This window comes from Sus scrofa, chromosome 12, assembly GCF_000003025.6.
Source record: "Sus scrofa isolate TJ Tabasco breed Duroc chromosome 12, Sscrofa11.1, whole genome shotgun sequence".
In the NCBI taxonomy this organism is placed as follows: domain Eukaryota; kingdom Metazoa; phylum Chordata; class Mammalia; order Artiodactyla; family Suidae; genus Sus; species Sus scrofa.
Window position 1 is genome coordinate 125,247 of NC_010454.4, and position 16,798 is coordinate 142,044.

Genomic DNA, 16,798 nt, shown 5'->3' on the forward strand with positions numbered 1-16,798 from the left:
CTACTTGAAGAGCAAAGTTCTGGAGCAAAAGCTGACATCCACCAAACAGGGGAAGCTAGGTTAGGAGCTGCAGACCACTCACTCAAGAACTTAAGCAGCAAACAGGAAAGAAAGTGGTGCTCAAAAAAGGCAGTGAGTTTAGGAGTTGCCATCGTGCCTCAGTGGTAACGATCCTGACTGGTATCCAAGAGGATAGATGTTCAATCCCTGGCCTTGCTCAGCAGGTTAAGGATCCGGCGTTGCCATGAGCTTGTTGTAGGTCACAGATGAAGCTTGTATCTCATACTGCTGTAGCTGTAGTGTAGTCCAGCAGCTACAGCTCTGATTCAACCCCTAGCCTGGGAACTTCCACATGTCACAGGTGGGGCCCTAAAAAGAAAAAAATAATAAATAAAGAGGCAGTAAGCTCAAAGGGAAATTTTATGGATTCATGTCAATTGTATGTCAACAATGAGTAATGACAACATACCCTTGAGACAAGGCAGGATACTGGGAATGGAAGAGCTGACATTCTGGGTCTAGACTGGAAGACAGAATTCAACAGGCAGGCAGACAGGGTCCAAACAAAACCAGCTAATGAGTCATTCTTACGTGACAGGCACGGTGCTGAATTCCTCAAAATCATCACTTCATGTAATACAACCCTGTCAGGTAGATATTATTCTGCTTGTGTCAATCAGGAAAATGAAGAAAATCAGCAGCATGAGCCATCTGTAGATGCTAGAGTTGAGTCTCTGACTTCAGGGCCCAAGCTCTTAACCACTGTGCTTTATTCCCACTGACTTCTATCTCATGTGCACGCCATGCCAAAGGGCAGAAACATACAGCCAAGGTGTGCATGGACATATCTAGTCCAAGGAGCTCCTACGACCTCAAAGACTTTCCAGGAAAAAAATGTATTCAATTGGATTGTGGAAGTGATAACTAGGAAGGCATACCGTTAACTCAAAATGTGTTTACTGAGCGGTAACCTGGGCCAATCAGTCTACTGGAGACTAGAGAACCAAAGATGAAAGCGTCCAAGTCTAGTAAGACAAACACCAAGCTCTAACACCATGTGAGAAGTTCTGTAACAGTGGTGTATTTAGTGCTAGTAAATCACAAACAAGGGTGAAAACTACAGCAACAAAAAACTCACCAGGAGGAATCATGTTGAAAACGTCAAACGTCAATAAGCAGCTGAAGGCCAGAGAGTAGCTAAAAACCTAACAGCAATAGCTGGTTAATAACCCAAGGCTGAGACCAGGTGGCCAATGAAATTCACATCTGTTAAGAATGGAAAGTAAACAGCAGGAACTAGACATAAAGTGACCAGAAAGTAAGACTGAAGTGGAACTAACAAATACCAAATGAGGAGGCCAAGAAGAAAATGTCAAAGTCATTCGAAGCAGACATCCGAAGTACAAAATAGGTCAGCCCAATGAGTGTGGGTAGCAACTGCCCTAACAGTGAGTCTAAAAGCATAACTATTTTGCAGCTAGCAAAGGATCCAGTTCCACTCGCAGAGGCTTCGCTCAGCTCGGTCTGAGGAACAGTGGCAGTTTTTGGTGCCACCTCTTGAGTGAGTGGACCAGGGCATAGAGTTGATGGATTACCAGTGATATAAAGCCACTCTGAGTTATAGAATACAGGAATGGGAAGCCAGATCCCAGATTTGATCTTCGGACCCAGTCTAACAAGAGCCCAAGTCAGCTATATTGATGGTGAGTTAAGAAATAATATAAGGAGTTCCCATTGTGGCTCAGTGGTTACAAACCTGACTAGTATCCATGAAGATGCAGGTTATATCCCTGGCTCTCTCAGTTGATTAAGGATCCGGTGTTGCTGTGAGCTGCAGCCTGGGTTGCAGACATGGCTCAGATTTGGCATTGCTGTGGCTCTGAAGCAGGCATTGGAGCAGGCCGGCACTTGCAGCTCCAATTGGGCCCCTAGCCTGGGAATTTCTATATGTCATAGGAGCGGCCCTAAAAAGAAAATAGTACAAAAACCAAATTTCTCCATCTCTCTGACCAACACATGAACGAGGGCAGCGGTAAATATAAGTGGGTAATAAGGTCAAACTTGAATGGAAAGAAGGGTATGAAAAATATGGTGGATTCAAGATGAGTGGAAAAATGCAGCCAGCCATAAGATTTGCTTTGGAATCTTGAAAGACTAATGAGCATTTCTGAAGTTTGAATCTTTTAGGTGAACACACTGACTTAGGTAGATACATAAACCAAATTATCAATATAGAATGCCTCCCAGAGACACTGTATTATTTTGTTATTCATATTTAATCTCAGCCTAGTATCTGGGGCAGAGCAAAGAACTGAGAAATATGGCTAAATATATTAATGATTCACATAGCTGTTTAAACAACCATAGGGTGAAGAATCCCAGAAATGAAAGATAAATCAGGACCTGAGAGACTTGGTTAAGAACTCTTGATAACAAAAGCAGCCTTCATCTTGGCTGTCTTAAAAAATGGCCTGGGTTCTACAGAAAACGTCCAAGAAGATGGAGAACCAACCGCACAGCCCTAGGGTAGATGTTAAGAAAACTGGTATAATCCATTAAAATTGCTACTTTCAACGCTTTGGTATGGGAAACTTAAATATAAAATACTATGGAGTTCCTTTCATGGTCAGAGGTTAACAAACCCGACTAGGATCCATGAGGATGTGGGTTCCATCCCTGGCCTCACTCAGTGGGTTAAGGATCCAGCATTGCCTTGAGCTGTGATGCAGGTTGCAGACATGGCTCAGATCCCATGTTGCTGTGGCTGTGGTGTAGGCTGGCAGCTGTAGCTTTGATTTGACCCTGCCCTGGGAACTTCCGTATGCTGCGGATGCTGCCCTAAAAAGCAAAATATATATAATATTACGTTTTACTCTACCCCAGGAGTAAAACATCCCTAGAGAGTCTAACTGTAAACAAAAGAGTGAGTGGCATGGTAAGAGACATACAGCCAAAAACTAAGAGTGGAACATGAAAGGATGAAGCAGTCCACAAAGCTCTCATATCCTCAGGATGACTCTAAAGTGTGCAGCTGCTGATGTCTGATCAGGATTGAACTGTTACCAAATGCTTTTCCACACTGGTCACATTTAAAAGGTTTCTCTCCAGTATGAAGTCTCTGATGGTGAATAAGATGAGTGCTCTGGCTGAAGGCTTTCCCACATTCATTACATTCATAAGGTTTCTCTCCAGTATGAATTTGGTGATGTTTAGTAAGGGATGAGTTTTCAGGGAAGCCCTTCCCACATTCACTGCATGTATAGGGTTTCTCTCCAGTGTGAATCCTCTGGTGTTGTGTAAAGATTAAGTGGGCACTGAATGCTTTTCCATATTCATTACATTCATAGGGCTTTCCCCCAGTATGAGTTCTCTGGTGTTGGGTAAGGTGCATACTTCGTCTGAATGCCTTCCCACAATCATTACATTCATAGGGTTTCACTCCAGTGTGAATTCTCTGATGTTGAATAAAGGATGAGCAGTCACTGTAGGCTTTCCCACATTCATTACATTTATAAGGTTTCTCCCCAGTATGAATTCTCTGATGTTGAACAAGAGATGAATTTACAGTGAATGCTCTTCCACAAACTTTACATTTATAGGGGTTTTCTCCAGTATGAGTTCTCTGATGTTCAGTAAGAGATGAACTCTGGATAAATGTTTTTCCACAGTCATCACATTTATAAGGTTTTTCACCAGTATGAATTCTCTCATGACGAAAAAAGTTTGGACGGTCACTGAAATATTTTCCACATTCACTACAATTGTAAGTTTTCTTTTTAGAAGTTATGTGACTTTTAATTGGAGAAAAGTTCCATTTGACACTTTTCCCAAATGGATCAACTATATGGAGTTTCTCTTCTGAGTGAGTAACATGCTGTGGAGTAAGTTTAGATCTTTGATCAAAAGTTCTTTCAAATTCCTTAAAAATATGCCCATTTTTCTCAAGTGCTATTTCCTCGTGGGCAACAATAATTTGCTGAAAACCAGTCATTTGGGTAAGAGAGTCTCTCGAAATCTTGCCCAGAGAGTTATCCTTTTGCTTTTCTACCTTGGCCTCACATTCACAGCTTTCCTCAAATAAACATCCTCTGGGCACATCCCTTCTGAGCCCTTCCATGATGACTATGATGGGGCTGATCACTCTAAAGTACAATCTCCTGGTCTTCTCTCTGGTATCTGCTCTGATCTTCAAATCTAAGGGGAATAAAAAATTATAAAAACATATTTTCTGTGTTGGGATTAGGGGAACTGCACTCAGGAGAAAGGAAATAACCTCACTAAAATTAGGATGCATAAGAACAATCTTGTAATCTGTGAAGATAATGAACCAGTGGAGCAGTGTGAAGTGGTAGGAAAGAGGTTGACCCAAGAGGCAATGCCACAAAGATTCTGAAAGCTTAAAAAAAATTTTTTTTTACAGATATACAAGTTTAACCTTCTCATTTAAATATAAATAAGTTTAGAACTAGAGAGGTTATGTGATGAACCTAAAGATTAATAACTAGGGAGGTTATTAATGAGATGGTCAGAAACAGAACTAAAGCTTTGTCCACTATACTACCACAGTGATCTGGAAACTAGACAGAGCTTAAATGAGAGAATGGGCAGGTACCTGGTCAAAAGCCAAGTAACAACAGAGCCACACAGCAGTACTAGAAAATGAGCCACAAGAAGAAATGGCAGTGACAGCACATGGAGAGAAGCCACTGAGGAGCTAGAAACAGCACCTGAAAAAGCAATATAGAATGCAGTAATAGTTGAGAAGGTGCAAATCTGAACAGAACAGCAGAGCCTAAGGCATTAAGGAGATCTCCTTGGACAACATTTTAGATTCCTCTCCTCCTAAACATTCACATACAGAATCATCCCTCATCTGAGTAAGTGTCTCAAGAGACCCTCAATATCTCACAGTATCTCCACAATTCTTTCCTTGGCCAAGACTAATTTTAGAAACTGAGAATCCTGCTCATGGGAAAATATGAAACAAAATCAAAACTGTCATCACAGGAGTTTCCATCGTGGCACAGTGGTTAACGAATCTGACTAGGAACCATGAGGTTGCGGGTTCGGTCCCTGCCCTTGCTCAGTGGGTTGACAATGTGGCATTGCTGTGAGCTGTGGTGTAGGTTGCAGACGCGGCTCGGATCCCGCGTTGCTGTGGCTCTGGCATAGGCTGGTGGCTACAGCTCCGATTCGACCCCTAGCCTGGGAATCTCCATATGCCGCAGGAGCGGCCCAAGAAATAGCAAAAAAAAAAAAAAAAAAAAAAACTGTCATCACAAATATTTTGCAAATTTCAAAGTATTAGGACTATCAATAATATAATCAACATAATCTGAGTCGCCCAGATGTCTTTGTGTTGAAGGACAAAGACTTACAGCCCTCCAAACAATAGAAGAGACGAGTTGCAACGCTAGAGGGAAAGGACACTTACAGAGACGCAGAAAGAGGTGTCATCACACTGGCTGGAAACGGAAGGGCAGTGTGAAGGGCGATCCAAGATCACAGTAAACTTTTGGGTAGAATCATTAACTAGAGCAAGAGCATTGTGATAAGTGAGTAGGGCCCTGTGGGGCTCCAGGGCACAGAAAGCCTTTCTGTGTCCCCCATTTCTTGTTTTTAGGAAATGGACTTCATTCAGCCTCCATGGCCTTCCCTGAGTTCTAAGGGACAGGTTCAGACAGCTGCTGATCAGGGAAGGGAGCAGATCCAAAGACAAGGGAGGAACAGTCAAGCCTTGAGGCAGAAGGGTGTACACACGATCCTTAAGGGATACACATAATGACACAGGCACCATATACAGTTAAGAGAAAAGTTATATTCCTTACGCTTCCTTTAGAAATGAATGCTTGAAAACTAAAGAGCTTGGAGCCCTTCCTTGTGTTTCTCCCTCATTTGATTGTAACCCAAATACAATCATCTGTGAGCTAAAGATTAGGCATCCTGAGCATGACTGCCTATGGATTAAAGATTATTAGCACGTGATGTCTTTCAGGAATTATCCTAGTTTGTTCTAATCTCTGATCAATATGCCCTTTTCGCAAGTACTGTTATTCTAGGCAATGACCAGAAGACCACCACCAAGATCAGGCCAACATCTCCTGACACCAGCTTGGATGACTAAGATTCCCCAAAAGAAAGAAGAATGCATGTCTGCCCCAACCCTGATTCTTATCTGAAACTCTGTTTTTACTTTAGACTATAAAACGCCCCACAATTCTTCCCCAGAGGAGGGCACAGTCTTTAAAGCATTAGCCTGCTGTGGCCTCCCTTACCTGGTAAAGCAATAAAAGCTATTTTTTCCCCTTCACTCAAAACTCTGTCTCCGTGTTTCTCTCGGCGCGGGTTGACATTTTCACCAATCATAAACATGGGAGATACCCTGGTACAAAGGCAGGCAAGGAACCGTTCCTCTTTCCTTTTCTACCAAATTGAACCCTCTGAGAATCGCAAATAAGTGGTCACTTAAATTGTGGAAGCCAATACCTTGTTTCCTTAATTAAATAAAGATGTGCGTGCTCAAAAAACTTTCAGCAAGTCTTAAGAAAGTAGATCTTGAAAAGTGTAATTATAGCGTAGGGATGAATGCAAGTCCTTCACAAATCCTCCAAAAAAAAAAAAAAAAAAAAACAGCTCTTTCAGGACAAATTTGGGGTCTCCAACCAAACATCTTGGCAAAGACTCACCGTCCACGGGTCGCAGGCTGCAGTCCTGAGATTAAAATTAGGCAGAGCTGCGGCCCAGCACCGAAACTGGCTCTGTCCAAACGTCCCTTTAAGCAATGCCCTCCTTGAAATTCCTTTCTTCTTCCACCCCTGCTCTTCTTGTGCGCCCTGGGCGCTGGCCTCCGCGGGCTCAGGGAGCCCCAGAGCCCAGCGCCCGCTTCTCCCGGCCGGAGAGGGGGCAGGATGGCTGGTGCCCAGGCTGCGCTGGCCCGGGGCGCCGGCTGCAACCAGCCTGAGGCAGAAGTTGCCCCGGACGAACTGCGACTCCCAGAATGCCTCGGGACGCGCCGCTTCCGCTTTCCGTCTCTAGGATTTCCCTTTTCCCAGAAGTCCCCGGAACCTCGCCCTCTGGTAGCCAATCAGGACCGCGCACCGAATCTCCATGGTAGCCGCCCACGCCTGCTCCCTCCCACTGTGCTGGTGGTGGACGCTGCAGCTTGTGTCAGGTTAGGATAGCTTCGGAGCTAGCGGTACCGCTTCTGGACACTGGCGCGCGCGGTGCAGCCGCCTCCCGGCACAGGCCAGGAGCAGAAAGAACGGTATAAAAATGTTACAGACGGTAGAGGACGCTGTGGTCCTTTGGATGCTTGTTTCTAACAAATTGTAAAAAGATATGTATGACACAGTCGGGAACAATGGAACGAAGAGATGGGTATTAGACATTAAGAAATTATTATGAGTGGCATTTCTCAACAAACACTTCAGAAGCCAGCCAGAGGTTGGCTATGTTCGTTTTTAGTCTGCCAAGAGGTCAGGCAGCCTGGATTGAGAAGGGAAGATGGGGAGCGGGGCAGACCCACGAGGGACTGCAGCCCCTGAGAACAATCCAGTCCTTGTCTTGGGGTCACTGCAGCGGTGACAGTGGGGAGACCTATCTTGTTTATTTTCTTATTTTCTCTCTCTGGCCAGGCATGCAAAGGGCATGATAGAACCCTACTGTAACTGCAAATATTTCTGAAGCCTTGTTCATTATGCAAAACTTGGAAAATACAGAAAAGTACATATAGAAAAAAACCACGGAGTTTCTGCTGCGGCACAGTGGGTTGAGAATCCCACTGCAGCATTTTGGGTCGCTGTGGAGGTGCGGGTTCCATCCACAGCCCTGGGCAGTGGGTTAAAGAATCCTGCGTTGCCGCAACTGCAGCTCCACTTCAATCCCTGGCCAGGAAACGTCCATATGCTGCCGTCGAGGCCATAAAAAAAAAAGAAAAGAAAAGACAGACTAGAAGGAACTACACTAAACTATTAACAGTGGCTATTTTTGTCTTCAGGGATTATAGGCTTTAAAAAATTTTTTATCCTATGTTTCTCCATATTTCCCAAAATTCCCACCATGAATTAGAATTACCACTTTATCACACAAAGGTTTTAAATACATGTTTTGCAATTTATAGGCAGGTTACATGATAAGAATTATATCAACTCACAAAAGGTAAGCATAGGGCATAGAAGCAGACAGCACCTCAGAGCGGATCACACATCAAATATAGCAAAACTGGCATAAGGTGCAGCATGGGGAGAACGTGCCATCAGTGACACTATCAAGATGAAAAAAATGGAAGAGTGCAGTGCAGAGTCAAGGCTATGGCACTTCACCGGTAAGAAAAAGAGCCTCGGACAGTACCCTGAAACGCGGTAGTGCTCAAGAAATATTTGTTGAATAAAAAGGACAAAAGGTAATTCCAAATACTTTCTTAATGATTAATATTTAATGGTCCCTTACTATATATAATATGGGTAAAATATTCACCAATTTGTATGTTTGTACTATATATATAATACAAACACAAGGATTGTATACATATAATACAAACACGAATCAGTGAGTATTTAACCTATATATTTATTTATATATATATATTATATTTTTTTTTTCCAAAATTGAAGGCAATTCATGAAAAGCAATAAAAAATATAATAGGATGGGACGGGTTAGCTTATCTTTTTTCTTTTTTTTTTTTTTTTAGGGCCGCACATGCGGAATATGGAAGTTTCCAGGCTAGGGGTCGAGTCAGAGCAGCAGCTACCAGCCTAGGCCACAGCTCACGGCAACACTGGATACTTAACCCTCTGAGTGAGGCCAGGGATTGAACCTGCATCCTCATGGGTACTAGTTGGGTTCATCACTGCTTAGCCACAATAGGAACTCCCTACCATATCATTTTTAATCCTTGTCAAATAAAGAAAACAAAAAGTGATATAAAAGAGCTTATAAGAACAGGAATTTATTTCTCATAGTCCTGGAGGCTGGGAATTCCAAGGCAGAGGTACCTCAATTTCAGTGCCCTCAGGCTTCTAGGTCTATAACCGAGCAGGGCCCTGGGGGCTCCTGAGCACAAAAGCTTTTCTGTGTACCCCATTTCTTGCTTTTAGGAAATGGACTTCATTCAGCCTCCATGGCCTTCCCTGAGTTCTAAGGGGCAGGTTCAGACAGTTGCTGATCAGGGAAGGGAGGGGAGGCAGAGACCCGGGAGGAGCCATCAAGAAACAACAGTGCAGCCTTGGGGTAGGATCCTGGTTCCCTCTCAGGGGATCCACGTAATGACACAGGCACCTTATCCACATAGGAGAAAAGTCATATTCCTCATGCTTCTTTTAGAAATGAATGCTTTAAAAGGGAACAGCTTAGAGTCCTTCCTTGTCCTTCTCCCTGGCTTGATTGTACCCTAAACACAATCACCTATAAGCTAAAAATTAGGCGCCCTGAGCACAGTTGCCTGTGGGTTAAAGATCTTAGCACATGCCATTTTTCAGGAACTTTCCTAGTTTGTTCTACTCTCTGATCGATAGGCCTTTTCAGGAGTTCCCACTGTGGCGCAGTGGTTAACGAATCCGACTAGGAACCATGAGGTTGCAGGTTCAACCCCTCGCCTTGCTCGGTAGGTTAAGGATCCGGCGTTGCCGTGAGCTGTGGTGTAGGTCACAGACGCAGCCCGGATCCTGCGTTGCTGTGTCTCTGGCGTAGGCCGGCGGCTACAGCTCCGATTTGACCCCTAGCCTGGGAACCTCCATATGCCACGGGAGCGACCCTAGAAATGGCAAAAAGTCAAAAACAAAACAAAACAAAAAGTAGGCCCTTTTCACAAGTACAGTTATTCGAGGCAATGACCCGGAAGACCACCGCCGCGATCAGGCCAAGATCCCCTGACGTCAGCTTTGATGACTAAGATTCCCCAAAGAAAGAGGAATGCCAGTTTGTCCCAATCCTGATTCCTATCTGAAAAGCCGTTTTTCTCCTTTTTACGACAAAACTCCTGGCAGTTTTTCCCAATGGAGGGCGCGGTCTTTAAGGCATTAGCCTGCTGTGGCCTCCTTTGCCTGGCAAAGCAATCAAAGCTGTCTTTTCCTCCTTCCAAAACTCTGTATCTGCATTTCCATTAGGTGCCTGAAGACAGAGGCCAAGTTTGGGCAACAGGGCTACCTGCCACTCAACATCTTCCCTCCAAATCTGTGACCAGAACCGAGCTCGAATACTCCCCCCACGCCTGCCCCTCTGAGGTTTCCCACCTCCGCAGAGGACGGCTTCATCCCTTCAGTTGTTCAGGCCCCAACCCTGCATCCCTTCTCACCTGGGTTGTTGCGGAAGCTGCACTCTGGCCCTTCGGTCAGCCAGAGGGATCAGCTAACACCCAATCGACCCGTTCCCCACCCGTTCCCACCGCGCTTGCGCCCTGCAGAGGCCCCCTCAAACCCACCTCCTCTGACCTCCTCCCAACACTCACCCTCAGCTGCCCCCCGTGAGCCCCTTGGGCTCTGACCCCTGGACGAGCTGCATCTTCAAGGCTCGCAGTGCTGTTTCCTCTGCCTGGGAGACCTTTTCCACGGACAGCCACACGGCTCACTTCTCACGTTCAGGTCTTTGCACAAATGTTCCTTTCTCAGGGGAAGCTCCAGAGTCTAGGCTGTGCCTGGCACATAGCAGGTGCTCGGTAAACTTTGGTTGAAGGAATGAATCTGTGATTGGGGCCAAGGAGACCTCTATCCTCAGAGGGACCGAGTTTGAACCTCCTCATTATCACCTATGGCCACACAGGGCACTGCCCATTAACAAACCATAATAATAAAAACAAAAAAAACACTTGGCCAATTCAGTCAGTGAAGACGGCACTTTGCTGTTTTCATTTGTGTTTTTCTAGTTAAGAATGAGCTGAGCATATTTTCACGCGTTTGCAGCTTATTCATTTAGAAAACAAAGGGCTGCTAATTATTTCCCATGTCCTTTATCAAAGGATATTTGATCCTGTCATTCGCCGTTTCTTTCTGATATAAACGCTCAACATAGGAAGGGTATTAAATCTTTCTTTCTGACACACGTGTTACAAATAATTTTCCAAGTTTTATTTTGGCTTTTAATTTTATGCACGATGTTTTTAATGAATAAATGTATTTCTTAAGAATGCCTGCCAAAACTACATTTTTTTAAATTTATTTTTGCTATTTCTTTGGGCTGCTCCTGAGGCATATGGAGGTTCCCAGGCTAGGGGTTGAATCGGAGCTGTAGACACTGGCCTACACCAGAGCCACAGCAACGCGGGATCCGAGCCGCGTCTGCAACCTACACCACAGCTCACGGCAACGCCGGATCGTTAACCCACTGAGCAAGGGCAGGGACCAAACCCGCAACCTCATGGTTCCTAGTCAGATTCGTTAACCACTGCGCCACGACGGGAACCCCCAAAACTACATTTTTCTTTATGGTGTCTGACTTTTTTTCTCCTCCAAGGGCAGAGAAATATTCACTAATTCTTTTCTGAAATAATGTCACAGTTTCATTTTTTGTATTTAAATTTTATTCCAGTTGGGAGTACATTTTGGTGAATGTCCTGTTTGAGGCAAGCTTATAAGTTGATTCTTGCCTCAAAAGGCTAAGTGTAGTAGACTGCAAAAAATATATGGGCACCAATTGTTGGAAATCCTGTCACATGCCTTTTTGCCTCCTCGCTCATGAAGAGATGGGGGTCCATTTTTTCACTCCTGCATCTGCGTTTGGCCGTGAGCCTGCTTCAGCCAGTGAGATACTGCACATGTGTTTGTGCATTGGGACTTGATCTCTCTTTGAAGACTAGCTGCCATTTGAAGGAACCAGAGCCAAACTGCTGCATGCTCGAGGAACTTGCATTAACCAGGTGCATGCTTGCTGATCATGCATCAACCTCCTGTGTGCTAGAATAACTTGCATCCACCTGCTGCATGCTGGAGAACATGCCACCAACCAAGATACTCAGTAAGCTTAGGTGAAACCAGCAAAATTACTGTCCTATTGGAGTTCCCTGGTAGCTCAGCTGGTTAAGGGTCCGGCATTGTCACTGCTGTGGTGTGGGTTCTTCCTGGGAACTTCCTCATGTGGTGGGCAGAGCCAAAAAAATTACTGTCCTGTTGAGCCAGCCCGAATTGTCCACACACAGAATCATGAGCAAACAAAGGATTGCCATAAGCCACTATGCCTTGGAGTGGCTTGTTAGGGAGCAAAAGCTAAACTAGCAAAAGCACTTATCCCAACACTGTTTATAAAGTCATCTGCCCTTCCATGGATTTGAAGTGCCCCCAACACATCAAGTCTTTCTGGGTTTTTTGTTTTTTGGTTTTTTTTTTTTTTTTTTTTTTGGCTGCACCTGAGGCACAGCCAGGGGTCGAACCTGTGCCACAGCAGCAACTGGAGCTGTAGCAGCGACCAGAGCCGCAGCAGTGACGACACTGGATCCTTAACCCACTGCACCGCCCGGAACCTCCAGTAGTGTGTTTCTAGGAACTGAGCATCTGTTCTTGGGTTTCCATTGTGGTCCCACCGGGCAGACCTGTAGCCTCCGACCACACCCCAGTCCCAAGTGCCTTCAACTGGGAGACTTTGCTCTTCACCGCTGGGCCTCAGGAAGTCAAGGACCAGAGGGCCGTAGAGTACAGACACCACTCCTGGTCTAACATCTAGCTTCTGGAAAGGGGCTTCTTTACCTTGCACCCTCGGGGTAGCCCTGCAAACGTGGGCAAGCGCATTTTCCTGGGAAGAAATTTTGTCCCACCTTTCGGCAGATTCTCAAAGGGTTACTTGACGGCTCTGATGTTGAGCTGGGCGCAAGGAAACGTGTGTGGTTTCTGGTCAGCCTCTCAGGGGCGCCGGGTGGCAGTAGAGGAGAGAGCAAAGAGGAGCTCTGACGCCCCCCCCATCCCCACCCCCACCCCCGCCAGGGGCCTGGTAAGCCATGTGCTCCCTCTGCGCCGCAGCCGCAGCTCACCAGCTCCTCGGTGCCTTTGGCTGTTGCTGTGCTTTCTTGGCTTGTGCTGTCTTCTTTCTCCTGCTCTGAGCTTTATTGGGGTGGCTTTGGACCCCAAAGCCCAGCTTTAGTAGGAGCTCTGAGCCGGGAACTAGACATGGCTTTACCAGAGGCAGCCGACCTTGGGGTGTGGCCAGTGGCCTAGGCTCCTGGGCAAGTTGCCCAGGGCCTTGTCCAGGGTCCTTGATAGGCAAGATCACTAACACACAAGGCCTGGTGCATGGCAGGTGATCGGCTGGACACATATATCCCCGTCCTTTCATTGTGCCCCCCCCCAGCTGTCCAGTGCCCCTCCCAGGACCATGTCCAGCACAGAGAGTCAGGAACTTGGGGTGCAATGGAGGGGAGAACCCCCAAATCACCCACTGGACAATAACAAATTGTCTGTGACATGCCGTTCATGTAGAAGCAGCCCAGCCAGCGTCAGTGGCCTAAACAGCACGAGGTGTCCTTTAGGCTGTAGGACGCAGGCACCCAGGCTGGCAGGGGCACACTCTCAGCCCTGGCTGGCCAGGAGGAACCCTCCGCTCCTTGTGCGTGGGGTGGCTGCTTCCAGCTTGCTGGCCACGGCTGGTCGCCAAGGCAAGAGGCGGGGGTTGGGGGGAGGGCACAGAACACCTGGGGCAGCCAGTCCCGGGGGTCCTGGCTCCATCAGTCAGGCACCTACTGTGTGCTGGCCATCAGCCCAGGTGTTGAGGAAGCAGGTGGAAAAGGAGGGCCCAGTGTCCCGGGAGCTTTAGTTCTTGCAAGGACACAGATGTGAACTTAGCTGCAGATGAAGTGGAGCCAGCCTCACACTTGCCTGTGGGAAGAGCTTTCTAGCAGGTAGACGGGAGGTGCAAAGGCCCTGAGGCGGGCGTGCTTGCTTGAGGGAGCCAGAGCCTGAGTGCCTGCAAGGTGGCACCCAAGGGCATAGCAGGTGACGGCCGACCTCCTGAGTCTGAAGAAGACTTTGGATTTCACTCCAAACGAGAGAAGAGGAGAGCGTCACTGTCTCTGGTGGCCGGTGGCAGTGGGAGGACAGCGGGGGAGATTGGGAGGCCATTTACTGCAATCCCAGCCCTGGCGGAGGAAGAAACTTAGACCAGCGGAGGCAGGGCGGTGGTGCAGGAGCCCCAGTGGATTTGGAAGACATTGTAACAGTAGAGGCAGCAAGAAATCAGGGCTGGAGGGAGGGGTGTGTGAGAAGGGGCCAAGAGAAGGGTGACATCAAGTTTTGGCCTGAGCATTTGGAAGAAAGACTCAGCCCCTCACTGAATGGGAAGCCCAAGGTTCTGGGGCTGCATGGAGGGCTGTTCTTTGGACTTGACACAGGAGAGGTGACCACGGAGCTGAAAAGGGGGCTCTGTGTGGGGGAGGGGCCGCCCAAGGAGCTGAGGCCAGGCACCCAGCATCCACAGGAGGGGCCGGGGGCGGGGGGGGGATGTACCTGCAGCACAGGATGCCTGGGAGGAGCGGGAGCGGGGTCCATGGACCAGGCAAGGGAGCACCAAGGGCCTGTGCAGGGCCACCCTGCTCCGCGGCCACCGCTGCATCCCTCCTCACCTCTGCTCTCCTCTCTGCTCTAGTTTCCAAGGTTTCCGCCTGGGGAAACAGGACAAGCGGGAAAAACCGGCCTGGCCCTGGGGCCACCAGTTTCAACTGGGCTTCTGGGCTGTGAGAAGGGGGTTCCTGGGCCTTCCCTCTGTGGGGGTCTTCCCTCTGGGGGGGGTCTTCCCTCTGGGGGGCCATCCCTCTGGGGGGCCATCCCTCTGGGAAGGGGACCATTTCATCAGTGGCCTCCAGGCAGCTCTTCCCACATGCTCTCTGAGAGCCGAGGCAGAGACAGCCTTGCCGGGCTCAGCCTCCTCCAGGAGCCCTTTGCTCTGGGGCCACCTGTGGAGACCCCGGCAGGGCACAGCCAAGAGGGCACATTACTTTCATTGTTTGGACTTTTCTTTTTTTTGTCTTTTTAGGGCCGCATCTGCGGCATATGGAGGTTCCCAGGCTAGGGATCAAATCAGAGCTACAGTTGCCAGCCTACACCACAGCCATAGCCACGTGGGATCCAAGCCACGTCTGCAAACTACACCACAGCTCATGGCCAGATCCTTAACCCACTGAGCGAGGTGAGGGATCAAACCTGCGTCCTCATGGGTGCTAGTCAGATGCATTACCCCTGAGCCATGGCGGGAACTCCAGGATTCTTCTTTTAAGAAAGAAGAATAGAGAAAGCATTGCACTCGTCACCTTTAGAAACGGGCACACGGCCCTTTGCGTAGCAAGGTGCCCACAGGGAATCAGCAGACCTGCTCTGGGCGGAGAGGGGGGCAGACAGGGACCGGAGGAGGGACGTGGGGATGGTGCAGAGACAGCAGTTCACACCCCCAAGAAATCAGGGCAGAGGCCAGCGAGAGGGGTGCTGGGGTGAAGGGGAACCAGAGGCTGAGGCACAGAGACACCCCCGGGAGTCTTGGCACATGAGACTGCATCCGTCTGTTGCCACGGCGTCCTCTCCTTGGCAGGTTCCTGGACTGGCAGGAACCGCCACTTGGAGGGAAGGCGCCCTTCGAGGGCGGCAGATACGCCCACCAGGAGCAAACTCAGGCCACTCCCTGGTGCCTCTTCTCCAGGCCCAATCTTAGCCCCGTGCCAGCCATTTTTCATTGGTGCTCCCATCCTCACCTGGCCCAGCCGCAGGCGGTCACTCTTCCCTGGTCCCCGTTAGGCTGGGCATTGAATTCGGCTTCCCTCCACCTTTGCCAGAGTCTCCAACAACGTCTCTTGTGCGCTTTCGTGCAAGGCTCCGGTGAACAGTTTCTCCGTAACCAGGGCCAGGCCTCAGAGCCCCTCCCCTTCCCAGCTGTTCTGGATCTTTTCCTAGCCAAGGCCACCTCTCGCAGGGTCCTAAGGGGTCTCACACGTGTGTGGAGTGTGTACCCCATCACAGAACCACCCAGAACACATCCAGACCCTAAAACTTCCCATGTGCAGCCCTGGCAACTGCTGTTCAGTTTTCTGACCTTTTGATTTTGTCTGTTCCCAAAGAAGCATAAGTAAATAATTAACATCCGGTGGTATGGCACACTTCCCTGTTGACCCCGGCAGTGGACAGGCCATGGAGGTGGGCAAAGAGCCCCACCACCCAGCCACACGGCCAGGACACGGTGGGGCAGCATGACCCCCAAGGCAGGCACCACCTGGAGCCCTGGGGACACCAGCAGGAGCCCCGGCTGAACAAGCTCTGCAGGAGCAACAGGAGGCACTGCCAGACCCACTTAGACAGGAAGTGCAGAGTCCCAGGCAGGGCGGCTGGCAGGTGCCACTGGCCCCAGCAGCACGTGGGCGGTGTTCCTTCTGCCTCTGTGTCCTTCTGGTCCTCCCCTTTCACTGTCCTGACAGGGCACGGTGTTTCTCTTCCTTTGCTGGGACCTGCCTTGACTTTAAAGGCAGGAAACGTGTGCCTTGTGTCACTCAGATAGTCACCAGCACACATGACTTTTCACCGACGTGGCCTCGGGGGGTTTCTGCTGGGTTTCTGGGCGCCCCCACCGGCATGACCACTGACCCAAGGAGGGCGTTGATGGTCGGAAGCGCCCCTCCTCTCGCCAACTCTCATCGCTGAGATGCTCGCCCCGAGGCCTGCCTGCATGCGGGAGGGCTCTCCGTCCAGGAGCCAGCGCCGGGCGGTGCAAGGCCTCGTCTGCTCTCCTCCAGCGCAGGCTGCGAGCCCGGGGAGCCCCCATGGCTGGCGCCTGGTGGGACATCCCTGTGTCTCTGAGCCGCAGCCAGTTTCCTGCAGGGGCTGGTGGCAGAGGCAGAGCCA

The 16,798-nt window shown here is 48.8% G+C and overlaps 1 protein-coding gene across 5 annotated transcripts in view; it reads right to left on the reverse strand.

Moving 5' to 3' along the window:
- LOC110255247 (zinc finger protein 501-like) overlaps positions 1 to 7,016 on the reverse strand; it is a 59,167-nt gene extending 52,151 nt beyond the window's left edge. The window contains exons 1-2 of one of the 5 annotated variants that reach the window (XM_005668569.3): positions 6,687 to 7,016; positions 2,754 to 4,194 (exon numbers count right to left, since the gene is read on the reverse strand). In XM_005668569.3, coding sequence (XP_005668626.2) covers positions 3,008 to 4,117 — 1,110 coding nt within the window. In that variant the 5' untranslated portion in view covers positions 4,118 to 4,194; positions 6,687 to 7,016 and the 3' untranslated portion in view covers positions 2,754 to 3,007. Of the gene's footprint in view, positions 1 to 2,753; positions 4,195 to 6,686 lie in introns of those variants that run through there. The other 4 variants (XR_002336882.1, XR_002336873.1, XR_002336880.1 and 1 more) reach the window with 4 other exon arrangements.